The sequence below is a fragment of the Parus major genome, chromosome 1 (assembly GCF_001522545.3).
Source record: "Parus major isolate Abel chromosome 1, Parus_major1.1, whole genome shotgun sequence".
Classification (NCBI taxonomy): domain Eukaryota; kingdom Metazoa; phylum Chordata; class Aves; order Passeriformes; family Paridae; genus Parus; species Parus major.
The window spans coordinates 71,146,627-71,171,862 of NC_031768.1; the positions used below are offsets into that span (position 1 = coordinate 71,146,627).

Below are 25,236 nucleotides of genomic sequence, written 5' to 3' on the forward strand. Positions count from 1 at the left end.
TTACAAAAAAATGTAACAAACCTGTAAGCAATTACAAAAGAGTTACAGAACTTACCGCTTCTCCTGTAGCAACTGGCAACCATCAGCTGCCACTTCACTTGTGTTGGCCTGCATATAAATAAAACAAAATCACATACGCTGCCAAACAATGCAAACTCTGCATAGCACTGGTAAAGACCTACTATTTAACTATTAATCAATTTTTCACCTAGCATGTTGCATTCCTAGAAAGAATGTAGCCTGCTCAGCTCACACTGCTGCACCATGCACCTGTTTCCAGGATTTGATGTCACTCATTTTTCAGTCCCATGTTAGAGATTTTCTTGGGCTCACGATTCTGTGCCCAGACACAATTAGCAGACCTGACATATGAGCTACTAATCTTTGTCAGAGATACAGAACCATGCAATGGGGGAGGAACAAAATGCTAAATTGTATTCTGAGGAGGTCCCACCACTAGGGTCCCATGCATGCCCAAGGGATTCCTGCCAGGAAGCACAGTCCCCACTTTGAACTCTGTCTCCCTCTCTGTGCTGTCACCTCGATGTCCTAGCTGCTGCCTGTACTTCTCTCTTTAGCACATAATGGTGACAGTATGGTCAGGGAAAATATTTGAGATGCTTGGGCATGTACAATAAAACTGTTGGACTCTTTCCTCATTTTTACTAAGATAATGTGAAAATTAGGAAATTTTCATGTTAACAGTATAAGCATCCTCTAAAAGCCAATGCACTTTGCATGTGTGGCTTACAATTGAATAGCAGCATATCAAAAAGGTGCTGTAATTTAACATTTTCAGAATAATTTTCTACTTATCCTCTTCAGTTTTTCTCTCTAATCATAGCACAGGACATTTTTAACTCTAAGCAATCTGTTTGTCAGGTAGCTGCCAAGCAAGTTCATGAAATACAAATGTTGCACCTTTTTAGTTTCAGCTGAATGTGTCTCCTGCAAAGAAAGGCAGCCAAACACACACCATAATAGAATTTATTCTGCAGTTCAGTATGAAAAGTCTAGAGAGGATAAATTGTCAGCAGCAAGTACTAACTGCACTAACTCCTTTATTAATGACAGATTTAAGCATGTTTGGAAAAATAAAATAGTGAAAATCAGTTTCCCAATTCATTGTCTAACATTTTCTCTTAGAATGCAACTCAAAAAGTGGTAATTGTGATTAAAACACTGAAAGCACTAAACAAATTTTTAAAAATGCTCTTCACAGTTAAAATAAGGATATAATTTTAAAATGCAAATCTATTTAAAGTTAGTAGCAATTTATAGTTACATTCATATTTACCAATTAGCATATCTAGTCTCTATTTTTAATACCAAATAAACAGCAAAATATTTAGGCTCTGTTATCTGATACTAAAAATCCTTTCCCACAGAGAAATAATTTTTCTGTATTACAGAAAGATTACAAATAATTCTGAAGGATTTAATATGCCAATTCTTCGTAAGTACTTTCCAATCCACATACTTCATGCATGGAGTGAGCGCGACATGAAGCACAAAATATTTAAATCTTTGCCAAAACAAGATTATGAAATAATTCTTTTTATTCTCAGCTGTTTCTTTCCAAATTTTCTTAGAAGGCCATGAATGCCAACATATGCAATCTTGTAGCTTGACTAAAATACGATTTTTTAGGGTGGCCAGTATTTGTAGGGAAAAGAATACTGGCAAACCTGTGAACTGTGATTTCTGTCAACTTTCTCCCATGTATTTTTTTCTAATCTACTTCTCTATTTCTTTATAAATATACTACCATTTAAGTGAAGTCTGTTTTTCTCTATTTTTTTCATTTTAACCCTTAATTAAACCTTAGATTTTCTCATATGTAATTAAATCTACTCTAACCCAAGCATCTCAAGCCAGAATTAGGATTTCTTACTGAACTTTTTGCAACCTATTTGCAGTATAATTTTTCCTTGAATTATACTGTACAAATTTTTTGTTCACATGCTGTCTTGTACATATATGTCATTCATATATGAACAAAAAGAATGCCAAATTTTAGACCATCACAAGAGAAGCAATAACAGAGTCTTTCTTACTCTATTTTTTCATAGTTTTCCTAAAACACAGAAACAGAAATTCACACTTGTTGGGAGTGATTTTTAGTTCGACTATTAACACAAAACTCTTCATGAACCTACAGACATCTATTTGTTTCCACATAAAAAGGTTGTGTGCATATGGTTTTAGAATTTTCTTTAAACTCTGGATTACAAATTTAAATTTGACCAAATTTTATTTATAAACCATTCTCTAGTAAGGTCCCTTTCTGAAGTAAAATAAAGTATATGGCCTATATACTTACATGCATCATAAACTGCTAAAGAACAATTTGAGCAATTAAGTTGTTGAACTGAACTCAGTATAATTCAAACATACTTATCAGGATCAGTTCAGCCTGTCAATTTATTTTCATTGACTTCTGCAGTTTTTTTTACTTATATGCCTTGTTTGATGGAAGTAGAAGTTATGTGGAAAGAGGAAATGCAGCAAGATCAGTTAAAGCACGCACTTACCACCAAATCCTCACCGCATAATGAAACAATATAAAGGAAATATTTCAGATAAAGCCACAGAGAAAGAGGTCTTGGTGGCTTTGGAGAACTGTTCTCCTCTTCATAGATGTGTTTAATGGCAGATAATAGAGAAAAATAGGTTCTAATACCTAACACTATCTTGGGCCCAATGGAGGATCTTATTTAACACTGAAAATGCACAGTAAGAGCAAAAACATGCTGTAAATGAACAAAAAGTTGAGAAAAATAAAAAATTACACAATTATTCTCAACCCTGCTGTTTGTTTATAGTATTAAAGTTATCCAGCTGATTTATCCCTAGGCATACTGATGGATGTCTAATCAGAAATCTGAGTAGGAATAAAATAATAACTACTTACAGGATAAGTGCTGCCCTTTCAAAGTACTCAATGGCTTTTTCACAGAACTGGGTGTCAATGTAATACGCTCCAAGCCATTCAATGACCTCAATGTTGGAAGGGAAATACCGGTATGACTGACAAAATAGGAAAGGTGAAAAACCACACAACCTTAGTGATAAACAACATCTTTATGTTGCTTCTGGAATATCTTACTCAACTGTTTAATTCTCCAGATGCCCAAAACATGTATTATAAATGAATGGAAGTAGTGTGCTACACTAAGTGATCCTGGTGGGGGAGAAAAAAAAAGCATGCCAAGTTTTCTAATTGCAGAATGCTTTTTAGAAGTTACCCAAGATGAGTCTGTCACATTTTCCATTTAGCCTTATTTGAAATACTACTTTAAATAGCTTGCAACAGCAAAAACATTTACTTAAATCACATCTATGTACGAATAACTTACTGAAAACATTAAACAATGCTAACTAATTGTTACGAACTTACAATTCCACACTCACATCAGTCTACTGGAAAACTCACCCCAAAGCATTCCTTTCTATACATAACTAGCACATGAATAGCATTTTCAGCTTTTTAGAAATTCCCTCTGAAATAAGAGCAAAATTATCATCAAGCACAACTCAGCTAGTAATTCATATTGAAACGCAGCCTTTGGTCATCCTCACTTTGCACAGATAAAGAAAGAGAACTCTCAGATTGCACCAGACACTTCCTGTCTTATTCTTGTTTCTAACATAGAAGAATCTCTATGAAGTATGGACAGCAGTACAGCTGGTTTGAAATGAAAGAAGCTGCCTATCTTTAGGCAACTGTATACATAATGTATAGCTACACTGTTAAAATATAAATAAAAACTTCCAAACATAAACATAACACAAGATATACATATCTCCATATCTATTATACAGACACAGTTTCCAATCAACTCAGTCACATCACACACTTCTATTATATCCTGATTTTATTTTGTCCCAGGCTATATTTTAAATTAACATTGTCACAGGTCAGTGTAAACAATGGCTACATTAAAAAAATGGAAAGTCTGAGGTCAATATCCAAATGGAAACATGACCTTATGTATTTCCTTAGAATCTGACTATAAAAATAGGATTTTGTGAACTCTCCCACAGTATCTCTTTTTATCCTCTTTTTGGATGACATTTTATGTTTAAATTAATCAATTGTTAATTTGATAAATGAACCTATGGCAAAATTTTCTTTCCTTAGGATAAAGTGCATTGAAAAAGTAATATAAAAGCAAGTACCTCACAATAATAATGAAAAGCTTGGGATTTATCACCTTCAGTATCATATAAATTCCCTAGCTTTGAGAGTACATATGGATCAGTTGGTACTACACTGATCAACTGCAGCAGCCACTCTATGGCTTGATTGGGATCTTCCATGATCTGGTATCTGAGTTTTCCTCAGTCAAGGACTGATGCCAATGGTAGTTCAATTTACTCAGAATCTCTACTACTTTATCTAATGCAATCCACACACTGAACACTACACCAGTCACTGCAGTGTGGAGATACAATGACTATTTTTTTTTCCCCACACCATCTTCATAACTTCATTTGTATCAGAGAATGGTTTTATTATGCTAGAAGAAATCTATGTCTGTTCTTTCACTTTAGAACCACATTGGACAGAACTTTGGGCTCAGCTGTCCTCTCTCTCTCTCTGACACTGATCTTACTTGGACTTCCTCAATTATAAGAATGAAGAGTGAGAACCAGGCCATTTATTTGTAGTCTTTACAACCTGGCTAGTTTCTGTACTAACAGCATTTTGTTCTAAAGTGACTAGGTAAAACTACTATTCCCAAGAACAGCCTTTTGCCAGCAGGGGGGTTTTCTGCTGTATGTCTAAGGAGCACAGCCCAGAGTATTCTGGTGCAGAGAACAGCAGTTTCAGCTGTAACTCAGCTTGCACTGTGCTCTTCCCTCCTGAATGGCACAATGGCTCAGAGCATTGCAGCAGTGTCAGCTGGAGCTGCCCAACTTGTTTTTTCAGTTTCTGCTGCATCCTACCTGACATGGAAGAAGCTTCTGAGAACTGGTGGAGAGCACTTTTAGTAGGGGAGCAGAGAAGCTCTTCCCCAGATGGACGCTTGGGGCTGTCAGGCCATTTATTCTGCTGTAAAGGGTCTGTACATAGCACAGAGATCAGAGCCCTTTCATATTCTTGGAGGTTACTTATTTTACTGACTAGAATATATTTTTATTACCTACACTATTCTTAAAAGTGTAGTACATCAAATGGAATCTGTTCTGCCTTGGGGAGGATTTTGTTACAGTCTGGCCATCCTCAGAAGCATTGTTAAAGAAGCTCATAGTTTAGAATACCACTGGTGATGTGCAAAGCCAATCTCTTCCCTCAGTTTTTCAATCTGTTGAGCTTTTGCAGTGCTGGGAGACAATTATTTTCTTACACATACACTAACTAATCTGAAAACAGCTTTCAGAATGGAACTTCACATTTACTAGCTATATTCTTTTTCTTAAATACTTAATTAATTGTGCTTACATCTGCCACATTATTTTCATAATAAAACCAGTATAATTTTAAATATTCCATGACATAATTTAATAATGAGTGTAAACCTAATCCCTGCAATGTGAACAATTTTAATGTTCTTCACTTGCTTCACTGGAAATATTCAATAAGGGTTAAGTTCTGGTCTCATTTTTCTCACAAATACCAGACAATAAATTAAATAAATTACTATAATGAACACCACAGTAAATTTCTAAATCACCTTGACATAATTGAAACACGTATTTCAGATTAAATGAGTTGACTAAAACCACCATTCCTTATCATTACTCAGAAAAAGATACATGCTTGCTAGCTGGTAAAGGACTTGGGCACTATTTGGAAGGATTGCATGGAGTTTCAGAAAACAATCCAAAGCTTCATCTATCCTGTTTAACTTCTTGTAAACTAAACCTAAAAAATAAAGGTTATAGTATTAATATAATGAGAAACAGATTACTTCAGCATATTAACTGAAAGAATACTCAAGGAAAGCAAAATAGGAACACAGTACTTGGGGCAGTGTACCTGCTTTGACTTTAAAGGACTCTCAATTTGTGAGAGCCATGCACAGAATTCTTATCAGCCACCATAACCTACCAAACTGATAAACACAAGGAACGTGAACCCAATCAAAGACCAAGAATTTATGTAATCTCATTTTTTGAACAAGATGAATGAAGAAAAGGCAAGACTTTTAGAAGAGAATTACTCTGATAGTTTAATAATGCTGAAACTGGTATCCTTTTAGTAGGTAGTATGAATTTCTTCATCTTCAAAGTAACTTATTCATCTGCAATTACTAATTGATGTTGTTAACACTGGGAATGTTTTTTGCAGAACAGACAGGTAGTACAAGCTAATAACTTGCCATAACACAAATAACTCAATGAAGTAATAATAATTCATACACATTTCTATAAGAAACTTTCAAAGACAGATTCTCAGAAACACTAGTTACCTTCAGTCAAAAGCTAAATTACAATAGCACCTGTGACTTACCAAGATTATAAAGTGCTTCAGTGCATAAGGAATCATTCCTGAGAGCTTCTTTATAAAATTCAGCTGCTTTTTCACAGTCTCCATTTGCAAAAACAGTATTTCCTTTGTTAGTTAGAGCTGCTGGATTGTACCTATCAGAATTTACAGCTAAATCTGCATAGTTAGTTGCTTGTTCCAATTCATTCCCCTACATGAACAAAACAAACATTGTAATAGTCATTTGTCAGGTAATTTTCTTGCAGCTGTGGCTTCTTACAGGAATTTCAGAGGATTGAGGATGAAAAACAACCTCATTATTCAGTCCTAAAATATTTTTTATGTATTTGCATAAGGTAGATCATCTCTTCCAAGCTTCAGATAACACTTGAGACATGTTTTGGCACTCTGCCCCATTCAATCTACAAACTTTCTTTGTTGCAATAAAGTAGCATTTATTTAAAAAATAAAAAAATAAAAAAATCCATACCCTACAAACTTCATACACAAACACACCTGCCTAAGTCACATATTTCACATGTTCCTGAAGTTCAGCCAGGGTCCCTAGGGCCAGTGTTTTAAATCCAGCTACTGAGCTTCTGCACAAATCCAACTGCAGGCATATTTCTGTGGCCTGGGGCTCACTCTTCTTCCCATCAGTAGTGTACAAAGGGACCTGATCCAAATTTCAACTGGTGTTCCAGAGTAAGTACTCTAAGGTGCAGTTTCTCCTTGTTTACAGAAACTATTTAGGCAGACACAAAAATTGCTACAAAAATTCAGAGGTTGCTATATAAACTGAATCTCTTAACTGGTTTGTGGAAGGAAACACTTACCAAATAATAAAGGAATGAAAGATTTGTTGCAGCTGCACTCTTTACCCTGCTATCCTTCTTTTCAAACATTTTCAAGGTCTCCAATGCCTAGAAATAATGTGGAAACAATTTATTTCACACTGAACTTATTCCAAAATCCTTTCAGAAAGCATTGATAAACTTCATAGTAACAAACAGCTCAAATTATCAACTCATATACTCACATACATGATAATTACTAGAACTTGTAAAACACACTTGTGAGCATGTACACACAAAAGTGTATCTGTATTTATACAATATTAATTTTCATCACAAATTTTCCAATAATATTAGCTATTTATTACCTATATAGAATTTCGATTAGATAAGGCTACTGTGAACTACAGGTATCTGACAATTCTCTAAGTACAAAACACAATGTTAGATGATTTGCTTTTAATCTAGTCAACTAATAAAAATTCTCATACCTATTTTTCGAGTTCTTTAAGTGTACACAAATGAATGGACATAAAACCCTTATTAAAAAGACAAAAAAGAACTCACTATATAAAAAATACCCACTGTAGTGTAAGACTGGATTTCAATGTGCCTTTGTCTTGCATAATAAGATGATGACAATTGTCTAAGTCTAGGAAATACTCCAATGTGGAAGTTGAGGCCAGAAGATTTTTTTAAAACTTTAATATGAAAACTAAGTTTCATAAACTTCCAAGTAAAGATGATTATAGACAAAAAAAGATCGTATTTATAGCAAGTAAACTACAAAAATCCCTCTGATATTAAAGACAGCTTTTTCTTTTCATTGACTATGGAATAACATTTGTAACTGCAGACTAAATTATAAAATAAGTCTGTCTCCCTTATGCTAAATATTTATACTAGCAACACAAACTGTTAGAATATCACAGGGAGCCCAGTTCCATCATTTATTACAAAACAGATGTGGCAACCACATTTTAACCATCAACATTAGCAATTCAAAAGTGTCCTTCCTCCTTTTCATGAAATCTTTAGGCTGCTGTTTACATATCAAAGGCATGATACTATACATTAAATGCCAAAACAAACATAGAGAGAAGTTTTAATTGTCTGTCATATATAGTTTTCACAGTTACTCTACACAAAAACCACAACTGTATTAATGATGTGCAAAATGACAAAATATATATAGCTATATGTAATTCATAGATTTAGTCAACTACATTCTACCCAAGAACTATGAACTAGTGATGATCCTAATATTCTTCTAATAGAAAATTGTTTTAAAAATAGACCAATTTCAATCAAGAAAAGTATTTCAAAAACTTAGGCTTTAGATTTTGTGGTCTCAGAAATGTAAGAATTGTAACTACGATACTTTTAAACTTTTTATATATATGTTTGTGTCTTTCTCCAAAAAGGGAATCATCCCAAATACTTCCAGATGTAACATTACTATATCTGATGTACTCTACTCTTAAGAAAAGATTTGCTTCTTCATGGAATTTACTTTTGGTGAATTTAGAGCTTTACAGTTCAAAGTTACTTTCTGAAAAGCCATTTTTGATTGTATCTGATTTATTTACCTTTACTTTTACTGCTAAATGGCACCTTGGATGATAAATACTGGACAGAAATGCCCTTTCAACGTATAATAAATGTTCACAGGACTCTGAACTCAGTTCATTTACTGGTAAATGATGTTGTGGGTCTCTTGAACCATTTCAGCAATTATGAGTCCTAGGATGAAAATCCATAGGCAGTATTCCTTTTGTCCTTGTAAAGCAGCATTGCATTATCAGTTACATTTAAAGATTTCTAAAAAACTTCTTTTTAATCCCAACAATAACAATTCCTTAAGTTCAACAATCAAAACACAGACTATCCAAACTATTCTATCTGACTTCCAGTGTATCTAAATTATTTGCTTACAGAAGTTAAACTTCAAAGCAGCTTGTCTGACTAGCAGAGTGAGCCAGAGATGTTAAGAAGATGCATGATTAATCAGCAGAATTTTGTTTTTAAATTAATTTTCAAAGGTTTTTTTTTTTATATTAAAAAAAATCAAAATATTTTACACGCACAGCTAAACACAACATGGTAATCTTCCCATGAATTTTATATTTTATATGAAAGGACTGTTTTAAAATAATATATTCATTATGATGAATCCATACTTAAGCCCATTGTTCTAACAGGAGAAATCTATTTTTGTTTGGGTTTTTTAAAAAAAAGACACAATAAAACCTCAGCCTTGGAACTGAGTATTTCAAAATTTTCCATTCTTGTTAGTCAGCCAAAGGTGTGTTGAGCAGTTGGTGAGTTAGGAAATATATGAACAACAGACAGACAGGATGAATGTAAACTTCAGCTGCAGTTTTATTAGAACAAATATAAAGATGCTGTGCAATCACCATTCTGCAGTCCCACTCCACTGTTAAGTGATTCCAGTGCAGGTTAAAGGTCTTCTGTCACATAATCCAAGTAAAAAGGTTCTTCTCCCCTTACTCCTTACTTCCAACACACTCCCCTCTCCCTCCACTGAAGTACTCCACAAAACATCACCAACAATCTCTGTATCTCGTTTTATCTCTGAGAATTGATTTTAGTTTTTTTAACCTATACTGAATACCAACTGGAAATCACAAAAAAATTACCATTGAAACGATAAATTCTTGAGATCATAATACTTTTTACCTACCTGTAACACTCTCACTCTTCAAAAGCTATCATCAGTAAAGCTACCAGATTTGCCCAAAACTTCACAAACTCATACTGCTTCCAGATCTTAGAAAAGGTTTCAATGTGATGGTTTTGGCTGGAATAGTTAATTCTTTTCATAAAAACTTGTATGGGACTCTGTTTTGGGTTTGTGCTGGAAGCTGTTGATAACACAGTTTTAGCTAAACTGGGCTCACACAAAGCCAAGGCCTTTTCTGCCCCTCACCCCACCCCCACCAGCAAGTAGACTGGGGGTGTGCAAGGAACTGGGACAGGACACAGCCATGACAGCAGGCCCCAGCTGATCAAAGGAATGTCCCAGACCATAAAGTGTTATGCCCAGCATAAAAAGCTGGGGGAAGAAGGAGGAAGAGGGGATTTTTGAGCAATGCTGTTTGTCTTTCCAAGTCACCACTATGCATGGTGGAGCCCTCCTCTCCTGGGGATGGAGACACACCTGCCTAGCCATGGAAAGCGGTGAATGAATTCCTTGGTTTCACTTTGCTTGTGTGCACAGCTTTTCCTTTACCTATTACATTATCTTTGTCTTAGCCCATGAGTTTTCTCCCCTTCACTCTTCTGATTTTATCCCCCATCCTAGAAGGGCAGAAAGTGAGTGAGTGAGTGAGTGATGGTTAGTTGCCAGCTGGGGTTAAACCACAACAGTCAGACATGCAGGTTAATACAGAATAACTCTCTTGCTGTATCTACAGGGAAGGAGAAGATAAGACAGACAGAAAGAGCAGGAGCTGCTCAGAAAACCAGAAAAGCTTAAATATGAGAAGTAAAAGCAGACTGAGGTTAAGCACGTAGTCGTGTGCATCCCTCCGAGATTTGGGAATATGAATGACCTTAGAAGACGGCAGGTATCTACAGCTTCAGCTCTAATTTTGCTGTATATGATGTCCTGTAATTCTTGCCACTTGTGCACAGCTGAGGATTGCTCTATTTCTTCTTATTTATCAAGCATTCCTATTACTGAATGTACCGACCAGTGCATGTTAGAAGAAAACCCATCAAATCCTGTCAGATATCTGAGTTTAGTTTTGTTCAGGTTAAGCTTTTTTTCTAATTACTCACTTTCCAAACCAAGCATTGTATATAATGGAATAACAGAAGAGCCAACTAAAGTATAAGGACAATTTATAGTATTTTAGAGAATGCTGTAGTACGTGGGGAACAAGAATACCAGAGCATAAATAGTAACTATACACAGCAGGTGCAGCTGAATGTATTCTGGTACTATAGTCAACCTAATTGAGAGAAAGATTCAGCTCATATTAATGAAAACACCCTCAGGCTGATTAGCAACAGGATTTCTAGGCTCTATTGACTGTACTGACCTCAGTTCCATTAACTGCAATGACAGCTTGGACACTCAGTGAAGAAAACTACGCTTAGATGTTTCAATTTTGAAATGCACTGCATTCTCTTGAACTTCCATGGCAGAAATTTCATTTAGATAAAATTTGTCTCTTGCAAGTGTTTATATAAAGTTATTTTACTGATCAGCATCAAAATAATTATCGTTTGGGTAAATCACACCTTCCCTTCCCAAAAAATATGCTGTGGCTGACAAAGGTATCTTTTCAAATACAGTATTAAAAAGTACTAATGTGAAAACTTACTATACCTGGTTAAAATTCTGTTGCCTCAAGTAAGTAGTGGCTTTATTTATTTCCAGATCATTGGCTAACTCTACATAGTGGGAAGCTTTCACCACATCAACACACCTGCAACAGAAAGCAAGCCATGAAGATAAACAAAATGCATCTGTGCAAATGCCTCCAAGTTACATATTTTTTTCAGCTAATTTGCTTTCCAAACTGAATTTTCTTAGCTAATCTTTCCTCACAGTGGCAAAGAGCACTCTGATTAAAAATACTTGTAAGAATATTTCAGTCCTATAACCTACCCTAATTACAGTATCTCTGCTGACTCTTGTTTCTTTTAAGTCAGCTGCCTAAATATCACTTCATTTTCTATCACTGAGCAATACTTGAAGTAAAAAACTGACTGAATTAATTTTTCAAGCCATTTTCTTTGGCTGCATCCTATAATGTAGTTTTTCAAATTTCATCTCCTCATGCATATATTACCAAACCTTTAAAAAATATTAGTGAACAGAGACTTTGTGTCCCTAAGCTACATCATAGTAATAATAAAGTCATAAGTCCCTTTCTGGTCATCCCCCAGTTATTTGTGGCTTAGGGTCTTCTGCAAAAAGAGTGCAGAACAGAAGGCAGCAAACAGTTCACATGTTCACTCACAGCCACTGTCTTCCACAGTTTCCTGCGATCTACTTTCAGCTGCCTGACCATTTGAAGTAAGACCTTTATTTATTGTATGCATATCCACTTCTCTCAGACACTTGGAAAATAGGCACAGTAAATTAACAACTTGGGATGCCTCTATAATCCCTTACACTATTTTTTTAACTGGTGGAAAGCCATCTTCTTGCCTTTTAATAGTTGGCTATTTTGCCAATGGAAGTTTAATTCAACAAACTGCCTGCTGTTATAGCTGGTTTGGCACATGGACAGTCTTTAGAAAAACACCTTTTATGTTAGAGGACAAGTTGTTATAAAAATTGATAATTTATTCTTTCATTACAGATGTCTTTGCAACATTTTTAGCAGTTAGTTTTAGCATCTTTTAACCATAAAATGCAATGAGATCTAACTATCCAATTTTTCTTTATGAAATATGGCAGATTATTATGACAGTCCCAATATTATGTCACATTTTAAGTAAGAAGTTATGAATTCTGAAAAATTTTCTCTAAATAAAATGAATTTGATTGAAAGCACATTTAATACTCAGAGGACCCATAATAAAGTTTATAATTAGAAAAACTAAGCTCCCGCTACCGGTTAAACTTCTTCATTGAGGCTTGAACACCTCAGCTTAAAATAACAAAGAGTAAAAATCTGTCCTGATACACAAAAATAATCTCACAGATCTCAGCAAAAGCTGTTCAATTAGCCAGAACAGATTTGAGAGTGTGTTACTCCATGACAAGTATGCTGTGGATAGCACTAAGAAAACTAAGTATCTGACAACCTTTTCCAGTTTTTGTGAACAAAAAACAAGACACAGAGCAAACAAATCTGACTTGCTCATGCTAACAAATTAGAAAACAACAACCTAATTTTTCACAAGACATAATATTTAAGTCCTGATAATTCAGAATGGCAGAAGTAGGGAAGATTATAATTATTATTTAACCCTCAAACACCACCTTGTGGACTCTAACAGACAATACATGTCTGTGTGAGAGATTGTTTCCTGTTAGTATAAACAGCTTTCCTAATGAATTATAATTATAGGACCTGCAAAATTTGAGAATAATCCTAACAAGCCATAAACCCCAGGTAAAGGACCTGGGGACTTTGTACAAGTCCCAGTGTTTGATGGGAAACAAGTAAAGGACTTGTTTCCCATCAAACATTATTCATTACCCAAACACTAACATACCTGTTAGTGCAATATAATAATATTGTGCCTGCAATACATAACATTCATTTGTATACATATTATTTTCCAATGCTATTAAAATACAAAAAATATCAAAGTAAGCCTTTATAACAAAAAACTAAAAATATATTTTGGAAAAGTTATGCTATTAATTTTTTATACTGTCATTATAGGAAGGGTGTATAATTTAATTTGTTTTAAAGAGAAGAGTATTCTGCTGTAGAAAATATCACAGGAAGCAAAAGCTAAACTGTACATTGAAAAATAAAATCCAAATAATGAATTGTGTCAACAGTCTATCACTGTGTACCCTTGTATAAAAGTTTTAAGAAATGGTAGATTAAGTTTATATTTATAAACATTAAGTTCATAAATGAAATTCAAACAAACCTTTCTTAAAATTCAGATTCCAGGGTTTTATATAATGATTCTATGGTGTGATCCCCAAGCCTTCATTATACTATCCTCAACCTTAAAGACTAGCAATCATTGCCTTCCATATAGCATTTGTCTGCTGAGACTTTTAATGTCTTTGAAATTTTGAAACTGAATTTTCAAATTCAATTGAACTTTTTGTGTGAATTCAGAATGGCAGAAAATGTATAATTAAGAGTTGACTTTCAAATAAAATTACTTTTTAAGACAGAACATACTCTAATGCTTTGTTTTGTTAGAGGACAAACTGAAAATAGCCTGGTTGCTGTGTTTGAGATGGTCAGAGAACCATGTTTCCCAGGCTGCTTCCATCTGTGAACTGGTTTCATAACCAGCACGAGAGTTGACATAATTTAGACAAAAAGAAGCCCCACTTGACTCTTACCAGTCATAGCCTACGGCAAAAGATGTCTCAATTGCCGGTGCAATGAGTTTAGCAGCTGTCATGATGTATTCCTCTGCCAAGGACTTCCTAAAGGAAAAAAAAAACCACAAAAACACAATACAAAAATATGAAAGAAATTCTCCACTGTCAGGGTGGTGAGGCACTGCAACAGGCTGCCCAGAGAAGTGGATGCCCCATCACTGGAAGCGTGCAAGGCCAGGCTGAATGGGGGACTCTGAGCAACCTGGTCTAGTGGGAGGTGTCCCTGCTCATGGCAGCGGGGCTGGAACCAGATAATCTCTAAAGTCCCTTCCAACCCAAACCATTCTATACTTGCATATAATTCTACGTCACCATTTCAAAAACATGCATAGAAAAAAAAAAACCAAAACCAAAATGTATTCTGGCATCTTCCTGCACTCAAATCTCAGAAGTCAACGTAACCAGTTCCCTGTTACCACTATTCCCCTGTGTCTTGATTAAGGTCCTAGTCTTCTGTGTTTTCCTTTCACTGCACACTACTTGTATTTTCTAAAAAAACCCAAATGCTGCAAGTTTTTAGCAGTGTACCCTGTAACATTTGGGGTAGATACTCTACTTTAGGGCAGTACAATAAATTGAGTGATCCAACAGGTTCTTCTGAGCATGTTCTTTACTAAGAACTGGGAGGACACTTCTGTAACAACAGCTGTGGACAGGTGACAAAAGTGATAATCCTTCCAGGAGCTAAAATTCAAGGCACCACAGTCTTAAGAACAGAGTCCACCATTACCTTTCACGTTCTATTTGACTTAAGCTGTCATTTTTCATGGCTTCAATCAGTAGATTCATATGTAGATCATCCTGGAGGGGGGCAAAACAACTGTAAACTATACCAGCATACAAATATTTTAATTCTTTTATAGACAATATGACTGCAAACATAAATTGATGTAAAATATATAGTCTATGATGTCACTTTCCACATTAGAAAAGGCTAGCTTTAGTTTAAAGTAGTTTTCTAAACATATACTCTGAAATTTGGCATTACAACTACTTCAATACTGTTTTTCTGCTCGTGTGTGTCATCACAGCTCACATTAAGGTTGTTACCAGATGTAGTTCATGTCATGTGTATCAGACCAGGAAGGCTGCAGATCACAGCGACAATATTCTCATGCTTAAAAATAAGCATTTGCTGAACTGCTGTGGTATTCAGCAGATGAGGACTTGTGCTACCTCCTCATTACAACAACTTGCATGATCATCTCATGGTTTCTACCACACATCTCTGTCAGCTCTAAAAGAAGCTATGCAGGGTATGCTATGTAGCCACTCCTTCCTTGTTTATTGGGGACAGATCATAGATTTATGCAAAATAAAGACCAGAAGGAAACCATCATCTTTTCTCTGACCTCTTCATAAAAAAATAGAGAGCTTGGAATGTCTGTTAAAACTATAGCTTGCCTACCCTTAGAAATAACCTCTGCAGTCTCAAGGCTTTCTTCCAATGAATGATCTTACATAGCCTTCAATTAATTCAAAGGCTTAATGACCCTTACTTTTATATAATTTCTTATATACGAAATTATATAAAATGTATTAAAATATATACATATATATCAATAAATATATCTGCATGCTTCATACATTAAATTTTATTTCCTTATGCTATGACCATAGGAAACAACAGATACTCTTAAGCTGCAGACAGTTTGAAGATTAGTTATATATTTGATCTTTAGGACTGAAAGACTTGCATCACTGAAAAAAAGCACAAGATGAAACACTTGATCTTTTTCTAGAAGATTTTTCTAAGAGGGACCCTGAGCCTATTAACTATTTTTTCCTCTCTTTAGCATCATGGAAAGTCAAAGGAAATCCAGTTTCCAAAAAAGTCCAATAAACTAAAATATGCATCTGTAAATGTCACTATAGTTTCTTCTGTAAAATAGCATTACAATATTACAAGTTTTATTAGCAGTCACTCGAGGAAATTTGCATTAACCCACTCATTGTTTAGCTCCCTTTATTTTACCTTATAAATATTTTATTAAAATTCTAAATAAACGAAGATGGTGAAGCAGTAAGTGTAAGTAAGCTCAAATGAATTTCAACAAAATCATCATGAAGACAATCTTGTGGTGTGGGTTTTATGTACATCATATCTTTCGAGGAAGAAAAGATTTAAATGTTCTCTCATATTTTTACACATCTGAGCAGTACTGCCACACTAAATTAATCCTGGTAAAAAGTTATTTCAGATACTTACAAAAACATCAATTTCCATAGTCAATACAGTCCAAGCATTCAGTATGTCTCCTTCCTTCTCCTAATTTACTTTATAAAGACACAGTTTATTTTTCTTTCAACTTACATTTAATGAAATGTATTTGTCTTCATAATCCACTTCCAAGGGAACTTCAATGAGGTTTTTGAAGGCTTTCTTCATTTGCTCACCATTTCCAATAGCAAAGTAACATAGAATCAGGTTGAAGCCAGCCTTCAAGTTTGGGGATATGCTCATTATTTCTTCAAATGAAGAAATGGCATCAACGTATTGGCCAGTTTTAATAAATGCAACTCCAATATTTTCCATTATTTTTATCCTAAGTAAGAGATCAGGTTTAGGTTATATTTTTAACTACTAAACCATACTGTATCCAAAACCTGTGCTTCATAACCATGCCTCCTAGAAGAAACTCACCTCATCTGTTTGTGGGAACTAGTAATCTGGTCCAGAGCCATACGGTAGAATTTGATAGCTTTGGAATAGTTCCGTTGTTTTAAATATATATTTCCCATATTTACCTTCAGTATACCTATCAAAAGGAGTCAGAGAGTTACAACATTTTTAAAGTGTTTCATAGTGACAGAGTAGAAAAACTTCTTAATACATTGGTCTTCATTTTAGGATAGCAATGTCCCTTTAAAGCATCACTGCACAGAACTGCCTTCTGTGAATTTAACTCAAGAGAAGATGAGAGAGAAGATGAAGTAGTCATGAAATATAGAACTATCATGTCAGATGTATTCTGATTTTGAATTAAGGGGTGAAATGGAGATTATTTAGAGTGCTCTCCAGTAAGACAGCTGCAAATAAGCATCTCTGAAAAAAAGGAGTCTCAAAGATATGCAAAATACTAAAAGAACTAAAATTAGTACTAGAGAAGACCAGATAGCATGTGTGGCATGAGAAAATTATGTATTTGTCTTTATGGTTTAGCTTAGCCTGTGAAAAGAAAAGGCTTCATGAGTCAGTATAATTTAATGTGGTTTGGCTCTACGAGTCAGAGACTCGGAGACTATGAATATCTGTCACCCACTCTGAGTGGCAGACATGAGGGCTGAGTTCACTGAGTATCAGCACCAGGCAGATGCAGTCCTCACTTTGAATGCCTGACTACCAGTTTAAATCTGCTTTGGATACAACCTACCTCCATTGCTGAACATCTTATTCTTCACTATAACTTGGTAAGTAGTCAGTGCTTCAGCATACATTTCATTAGCAACATATTGACTGGCCAGATTGAGGAGAACCTATAGAAAATTGGAATTACAGGTACAAGAAAATATTCTCAACAGTAATAAACTTGAATTCATAGTAGATAATTTCAAGTTAATTTTACCTTGGAACTATTGTCTTCACCATTTGTAAGCTTTTCCTCTTTAATGTTCCTTTGTTCTTGTAAATTGATATAGAGGAAACAAGTTTAAAAGCTATCTATTCTAGGTAATTATTTTATTTTTGTACATAAATTACTAGCATTCAAAGTTATGCTACATGGACCTTAGACCTAAGTAAACACAGTGCTATAATGCGAGGTTATTGAAAAATATTCATGCAAGATAATTCTCAGAAATTGTGTGTAATTTGACTCCCAACATGTGGAAAATGCTCCTAATGCCTGTGGTCACTCAGTTTAGAAGGGGAGGTTTCTTCTAAACTGCTGTTTCACAACAGAAGCTCTGTTGGTGTCAGGTAGAATAGCTCTGCAATTTTTCCCACAGCTTTACTCTGACCTTCATGGTAAAATAAATTATCAGGTCTGCCTAATTCGAAATATTGTTAATAATTTTCTCTACAGCACTACCTGGAGTATGAATTTAAATATCCATCAAATATTTTTATGCATGTTGTACCCTTTTTTTTTTTTAAAAAAAAAAAAAAAAGTTTACTATTTGAAAACCAGAATGTAAATCTAGATACCTGCTTTAAGATTCAGGAATACTACTATAGCCTATTTCATGTAACACATTCTCAGCCACTTTATGGTTCAATTTAAAGGCAACATCTGATCTCTCCTTTTTTGTTTTCTCCTCTCAGCATATTACACTCTCTAAGCTATTTATTTCTGAAATACAGGGTCTGCATCTGCTGTATTTTGATATGCAGGTTTTACATGTGAGTAAATATCTGGAATACATATCTATGGAAATTCTCCTCCACTTAACGCAGACTACATGGTTTCTCTGGTATTTGACACGCATGGGAATGGCCTCAGTGACATGAATGGACCTCCTCTGTACACTGCCAGGAGCATTACAACACAGACACACCCTTCAGGAAACACCAGCATTTCTGCTAAGGAGGTTTTTTAGTAATATTTCAGTTACTGAAGATTTCTGAGCACTTACTGTGTAAGTGAGGTCTAAGTTGATACCTTCTGGAGGAGCGATTTGTTCACGTTGTCTCAACAATTCTCTTTCCTGTCTTCCAGCCTCTTTTGCTTTCTCCAGAGCCTTAAACAAAACACTAGAATTTAACAGTGCCTTGAATCCTACTGACTCAAGATGATGAAATCACATTCAAAACAAGTATGAAGAGAATATACTCATGTCTATTTTCTTTGGTTTACAGACTGCACACAATGCCTGAAAAAAGCACTCTAACTCACCAAAAGGATTTAATTAGCAATAAGCAGACATACAGCTATCTAAGTCTGCTTAGCTGTGTAATTATGTACCAAATTACAATTCTTTGCAGATTAATCCTTTGTACAAGTAATGCTTTGAGTCTAGCAAGCACCATTAGCTGTCCTGTGTGCCTCCACAAGGGTGCAATGATTAAGAAAGTAATGGTTACTACTCAAGGTGACTATTTGGAAGCCAGTGGTGAAAGAAGTTTTTCAAGATATAGTTTGATTCCTAGTCCTTATGATAGAAGGCAAATCCAACTTTGCTATTAAACAGATAATGAGTTCACAACTTTGATGACTTTTGCAGGAAAATGGATATTCTGCTGGACTTGTCAGAAACAAACATCCTATAGGACCCCTGGAGTCGTCTGATACAATCTACATAAGAAACAACCCTTTGATATCAAGAGCATTCTTGACCATACATGCAAGAGGCTCAGGAAAAACTAACAAAATAGATTGGTTAATTAGCCACAACTCAGTGGCACAAAAATGTTCTAGCATCCTCTATAACAGAACAAATACATTCAAACTGTCTATTGGAAATAGCTCCTTACCAATGGTAACCTTTGATCATACCTAGGAACTGTTAAATCCTAGCTAGCCTGGACCAGAACTCTGCCAGTACAATTAATTTATCAGACCCATCTGAAGAGGTAAATGGACACAGGGGGAAGGGAACTTTTTAAAACACTGAAATGTTAAATATATATGCCAGAAATACAGCCCCTATCCTTTTTTTCAGCAAAGCAAGACATCACTAGACTAGAAGAGTCACAATAAATTTAGAATTGAAATAATTTTAATAATTTTAAAAATTTGACTGCAAGTAATTTTGAAACATCTATCTATACAAATTACAGCAGAAATGAAGTGAAATTCAGGAAAACTACCAATTTCAAGTCTCCACAACTATTGGCAACACAGCTTTCTTCAACCAGTTCATTCACTTTTTTTTCCAACTGCCTCATCTTCTCTTCTAAACTAAAATAAAAATAACAACAAAAAGATTAACACTAAAGTTAAGCAACTGCAAACACTAAACTTTTACACATTATATTCTCAGTAAAACAACACAATGACATATCACATGGCACAACTAACTTGTTTTTCCATCAAAGAGAGTATTGTGTGAAACAATGCCTAGAGAAGATTGTCCGAAGGTATCACATTCACACTCTTGAGAACAGAGACCTAGGGAAACATAAATTCTCTACCAAGAACATTACACAGACAAATTTCATGAACCAAATTTGCTCAGAACTACAAAACAAGAGATGAGCTTTCATATCAAACACTAATGAAATTAAATATCACATTAAAAGCAATTAATTGAACCTTTATTTTCACGCATAACTCTAAAGCATTGCTTGCAAATGCAGATTACAACAAAAAGTTGTGGTTCTTCTAGACTTTTTCCACTGCTAAATAGCCAACATATCAGTGGGATTCCTTATTCCTATATAGCTACATCGGGGGAACAGAACTTTGGTATTGGAAAGCTCAACGATTTTCTTGGTGAACTCCCCAATATTCGCACCAACCTGCAAGTTTCAGCTCAAGTGCTAAGCTCAGGGTGAACAGGGAGAAAGAGCAGGCAACTTCCCCCAGTTCTTCCCAAAGAGCTTCAAGAATCATGGTGTTCCTTGCCTGTCACACACACTTTCATGGTCCTGCACAATTCTGTGTAAGTATCACAGCATTTGTGTGGCAACAGCTACAGCCAGGCTGCTGAGCTAGCCAGAACCAGAAATCACTGACATCAGATGCTCCTGACACAAACACAAATATTTGTGGCATTATTCCACCAAGTTCAGAGCTTGGCCCCTCAAGGTTTCTGTAACTGCCTGGATGTTTTTAAACTCTACACGTGGTTGGTTTTCTGTTGCTGTTAATGATTTGAAAGAATGTAATGCAGAACTGAACAAACCTGTCTAAAGTTTTCTTTTCCAGAGGTGAAGCAGGACCTCTTGCTTGGCCGAGAGGATCAAATGAAGAACCTGAAAAATTAACTGAGTACTGAAAACTGTAAAATAATGCATCCCTGTGGCAGCTGGAAATTTCTACAAACCATACCTCTCACAGCAGCTTTAGTGTAACCTGCAGCTTGCACTGCTGTCATTGGTCGAGAAACTCCATCCTCAAATAAAGAAGATAAAATAATCGCACTAAAAATTATGTTGTAAACAATACAGACATAATTATATATTTATATATGTAATTTTTATATATTCTATATATGTTATTTTAATGACTAATTATTTTTTAATTTTATTTTAATGTTCATTGCATGTCAGTAAATGCAAGAAAGTACTACACTGTTATTGCTTCCAAATCTGTGCTAAAATAAAAGACACATCACTACCCTCATGCTTTCTGACAGTACTATGTTCAAAAAAGGACAAATTAAAAGTGCAGTAATTTGTATTAATTCAATGAACTTCTAAATACTTGTATCTAACACTTACCAGAAAAATTCATGATTCCAAATGAATATAAAATGCAAATACTGGAACTTTTACCTGTATAGCTCCTGTCATGGGTCGTCCCATAGATGAAGTTAAAGTTGCCTTTGACTACAAAAATAAGTAAGTTTTTTGAAATTGTCATTCACAAAGCAGAAGAAGTGTACATAAGCTTTTCTCAACACTAAACTTCAAAAGTTGAGCTAACTCTCACATAAGTTCATAGCAAAATTCCCACTTAAGTTTACTCATATGCAATATACTGCCAGTGCCTGTTGATGTTGAATACTTCAGTTAGCACTAATTCACAATAAAGGTTTTTTATGTGTTTGAATACTTCCACCAGCTCTTTTAGAAAGAAGTATTTAGAAAATTATCTGAGGCAGCATACTTTCCATTATTAAATTATTGAAACTGCTACCTTGAAATTGAACAAGCAATTTATACAAAATACTTCAGTAAAATTCTGTGTAGAGCTGATAAAAATCTGTCACTGTATTAATCTCTTAAGTTATATTTTCATACAGATTTATTTTATCAATGCATCTAATACCCAAGAATACCCAAGAACACAACCAACTTTTTCTGACTCAACTAGAGATGTTTCAGTGCTCATACTCTTGATTTCACTGTAACTTCCAGAAAACTTTCCCAAGCCAAAATAACAATCTATTCAGATTCCCCTGCAAGCAAACCCAATTAATAGCTCAGACTGCCTTATGCAGTACAGAAGATTTGCAGCATGGTTCAGAAGAAAAGAAAAACCACCAGTAACCATGCCTTGACCAAGTGCAAAGTTGTGAGCTAAAACTAATGAATAGATGCAGTTCACTGGAATGAAACTCTTAACTTGAAAGAGCTCACTTTGTGTGTGGAATTAAATAGTACATTTACATTTTGTAAATGACATTTGCATTAGATACAACAGAATAAAAACTTGCCCCAAATCCAGTAGCTAGAGGTCTTGGACTTGATGTACCAGGAATTTTTGCTGTCACCTGGGTGGAGAAAAAAAGAGAACCAAACAAAAAAACCCCACCAATTAAAACATGTATGTGTCAATTATTAGTGTTTCTACATAGTAAGATCTTCATTAATGCAAAGTGTTTAAAAGGTACTTACAGGGGGCCTTCTTCCATGACTTGTTCTTGCTGCCTGTTGAAAAGCTACATCATTTTCTAAATCCTAGAAAAGATAAAAACATTAACCCTTTTAAAACCAGAACTCCCAAACTCACAATTCTACAACCTTCAGACTACTGAAAGCAGATCAGCAAAAAATCAAAAATTCTTCACAAAATACTTTAAGATAACTGAACAACAGGGTTTACTGACAATAATTTACAGTTATATTATTTGTCTATCTTTTTTGGTATTTTAGATTAGGAAATTTAAAAACTCATTATCTTCTAAAAACACAGAGGAAACAGAGCTGAAGTCATAAAACATAATATGAGTTTATTTTTCCATCCAAATGCTTACTACTTATGCTATTTCTGAATTTTGACATTAACAACTGAAATGCAAGATGTTAAAACATCTCATGTCCTGCTGCAACTCTCATGGATTGCGTACTGGGATTTCACACAAGATGCCAAGTCTTGCTAGTAGTCTTGGACCAAATGACATCACTGTTGTCCCAACTCCACCACACCAACAGTTACCCAAAAGTGGTCAGCAGGGCTGCTTTAAGATATTCCAGATGCTCTACTCAACTACAGAGAGACCTGCAGGACTCCATTCTACTCATTCCAGTGAGCTCCTCCAGCAGCAGCACAGTAGAAATCGATGACCTACTGACCACTCAGGAGCCTCTTTTGTCAGAAAACTTGCTGCTGCACACAGCCTGGGAAACACCACACTGAACATGTCTACAAATAATTATGATTCTGTATTTCAAAAATTCTAACCATTACAGCATCTTAGATTTGCTGAGATCTGCACAAGTGTTTAGTTGGAATAGAAAGCAATCAAAAAATTAACTATTCAAGAAGATCCCTGAAAAACTTCCAATGTTCCTTGCTAATTAAAATAAATTTCACTTCAAAGCAGTTGTAAACTTGTACATTAATCTACCCATAAATTCTTATACTTCTAAGTTAAAATTCTATGTATGGGAAAGCTGGGAAACAGCAAATACTTTACCTCTGTGTCAAACATGGGATTATAATCATTGTAGCCAGAATAGAGATCATCTTCTTTATTCTCAGGAGACAGATGCACATTTTGCATCATTTTTCTGTGAAACATTTAACATGCCAAATGTTACCTCAAAGGTTTTATAAAAATATTTTAAAATGCAAAATATAAAGAGTGGTAGTTTGATTAGTCATAAGAACTAGGACTCACCTATAAACAATATTAAATGGCACCACTTCATAGATCTATATTTTTGTTTATACTTATACCAGTTATGAAAATAGCTTTAAATATATTTATCATTAAAACTAAATTATAGTAACAAGTAATTGCATTACTACTTCTAGAATGGTATCTTTCCACTGTCAGCTAGCTCATGTTTAACACAGCTCATATTCTAAAGTTAGTATTTATAGGCCAAACAATAGCAGTAAGTCTAATGAAATCTTCTAATGAAATCTTTCATCTTGCTTTGAACCTTTCCTTTCTTTCCCTTATCCCTTGCACCTTCCTTTTCCTCCTGCATTTTAACATCAACATAGCTACAGTTTTGAAGCCATTTCAATTAAAACGGGTTTTAAAAGCTATCATTAAAGACGCCCGGCTTCCAAAGTCTTTCTCCAACAATATTTCGCTGTCTAATACGGTGCATTCACCTGGTGGCCTCTCCCTCATGAAGAGCCGACACTAAGGTGTCTCACTTTGCCTGGCTACCTGCTTTCATAAAAACCTCAAGAAGACAACGTTTGCTTTCATCGATAACATGAAGTACATGCCCTTCAGTAAGCCAGCCTCAGCCAGGACGAAGCCAGCTCCTCCGCAGCGGGAGGATGGGGAGGATGAGGAAGATGCTCCCCGTCGCTTCCCCGCGGTGCGCCGCAGCCGAGCCGCTCCCGGAGCGGGTTCTTTCAGCGGGGACCCGGCGATGTGCCCCGGGGCGGGGCGGGTGGTTCAGGGCACGGGCGGGACTCTGGACCTCGGCTCGGCTCGGCCCGCTCGGCGCTCGACGCTGGCGGCGTTGCCCGGGCCACGGCGGCGCTCCCAGCATGCACCGCGGGCGGGGCAGGGCGCTGCCGCCGTGAGGGGCGGGCCGGGCCGTGGGGCTCGGGGGGAGCAGGGGCCCGCCCTCAGCTCGGTGCTCCGGAGCGAGCCGAGGGAAAGCTCCGTGAAAAAGCTTTATTTCCATTCCATTCGCAATCCAAAACGTCACCATTTCTTCCAATGAGCTGCGAAATCTGCTCTCAAAACTGAAAGGCTCAATTAAAAAAAAAAAAAGTTATTAAAGCTTCCCATATGCCACAGCCTCTGAAACTATATTTTAAAAATCCCTAGTGTCTTATAAAAAGATTATTCTCGTCGCCGTCTTTACTACTTTCTCTCGGTATTTTGGAAACCCTGGGAAGTGTCAGCTGATTTGCCCACGGCAAATCATTATACTCTGGAGAAAGTTTCCTATGCCTAAACGGAACAGAATAGAGAAGGGA

General features: G+C 35.6%; 1 protein-coding gene across 3 annotated transcripts in view; it reads right to left on the reverse strand.

Moving 5' to 3' along the window:
- Positions 1-24,613, reverse strand: part of IFT88 (intraflagellar transport 88) — a 42,269-nt gene extending 17,656 nt beyond the window's left edge. The window contains exons 1-21 of one of the 3 annotated variants that reach the window (XM_015642599.1): positions 24,529-24,613; positions 23,759-23,852; positions 22,737-22,799; positions 22,556-22,612; positions 21,672-21,725; positions 21,226-21,289; positions 21,080-21,149; positions 20,043-20,133; positions 18,869-18,973; positions 17,668-17,770; positions 16,938-17,052; positions 16,608-16,839; positions 15,024-15,094; positions 14,252-14,338; positions 11,588-11,687; positions 7,273-7,359; positions 6,461-6,647; positions 5,764-5,872; positions 4,183-4,333; positions 2,915-3,030; positions 56-108 (exon numbers count right to left, since the gene is read on the reverse strand). In XM_015642599.1, coding sequence (XP_015498085.1) covers positions 56-108; positions 2,915-3,030; positions 4,183-4,333; positions 5,764-5,872; positions 6,461-6,647; positions 7,273-7,359; positions 11,588-11,687; positions 14,252-14,338; positions 15,024-15,094; positions 16,608-16,839; positions 16,938-17,052; positions 17,668-17,770; positions 18,869-18,973; positions 20,043-20,133; positions 21,080-21,149; positions 21,226-21,289; positions 21,672-21,725; positions 22,556-22,612; positions 22,737-22,799; positions 23,759-23,848 — 2,005 coding nt within the window. In that variant the 5' untranslated portion in view covers positions 23,849-23,852; positions 24,529-24,613. Of the gene's footprint in view, positions 1-55; positions 109-2,914; positions 3,031-4,182; positions 4,334-5,763; positions 5,873-6,460; positions 6,648-7,272; positions 7,360-11,587; positions 11,688-14,251; positions 14,339-15,023; positions 15,095-16,607; positions 16,840-16,937; positions 17,053-17,667; positions 17,771-18,868; positions 18,974-20,042; positions 20,134-21,079; positions 21,150-21,225; positions 21,290-21,671; positions 21,726-22,555; positions 22,613-22,736; positions 22,800-23,758; positions 23,853-24,408; positions 24,494-24,528 lie in introns of those variants that run through there. The other 2 variants (XM_015642608.3, XM_015642617.1) reach the window with 2 other exon arrangements.
- Between the last annotated feature and the right edge of the window lie 623 nt (positions 24,614-25,236).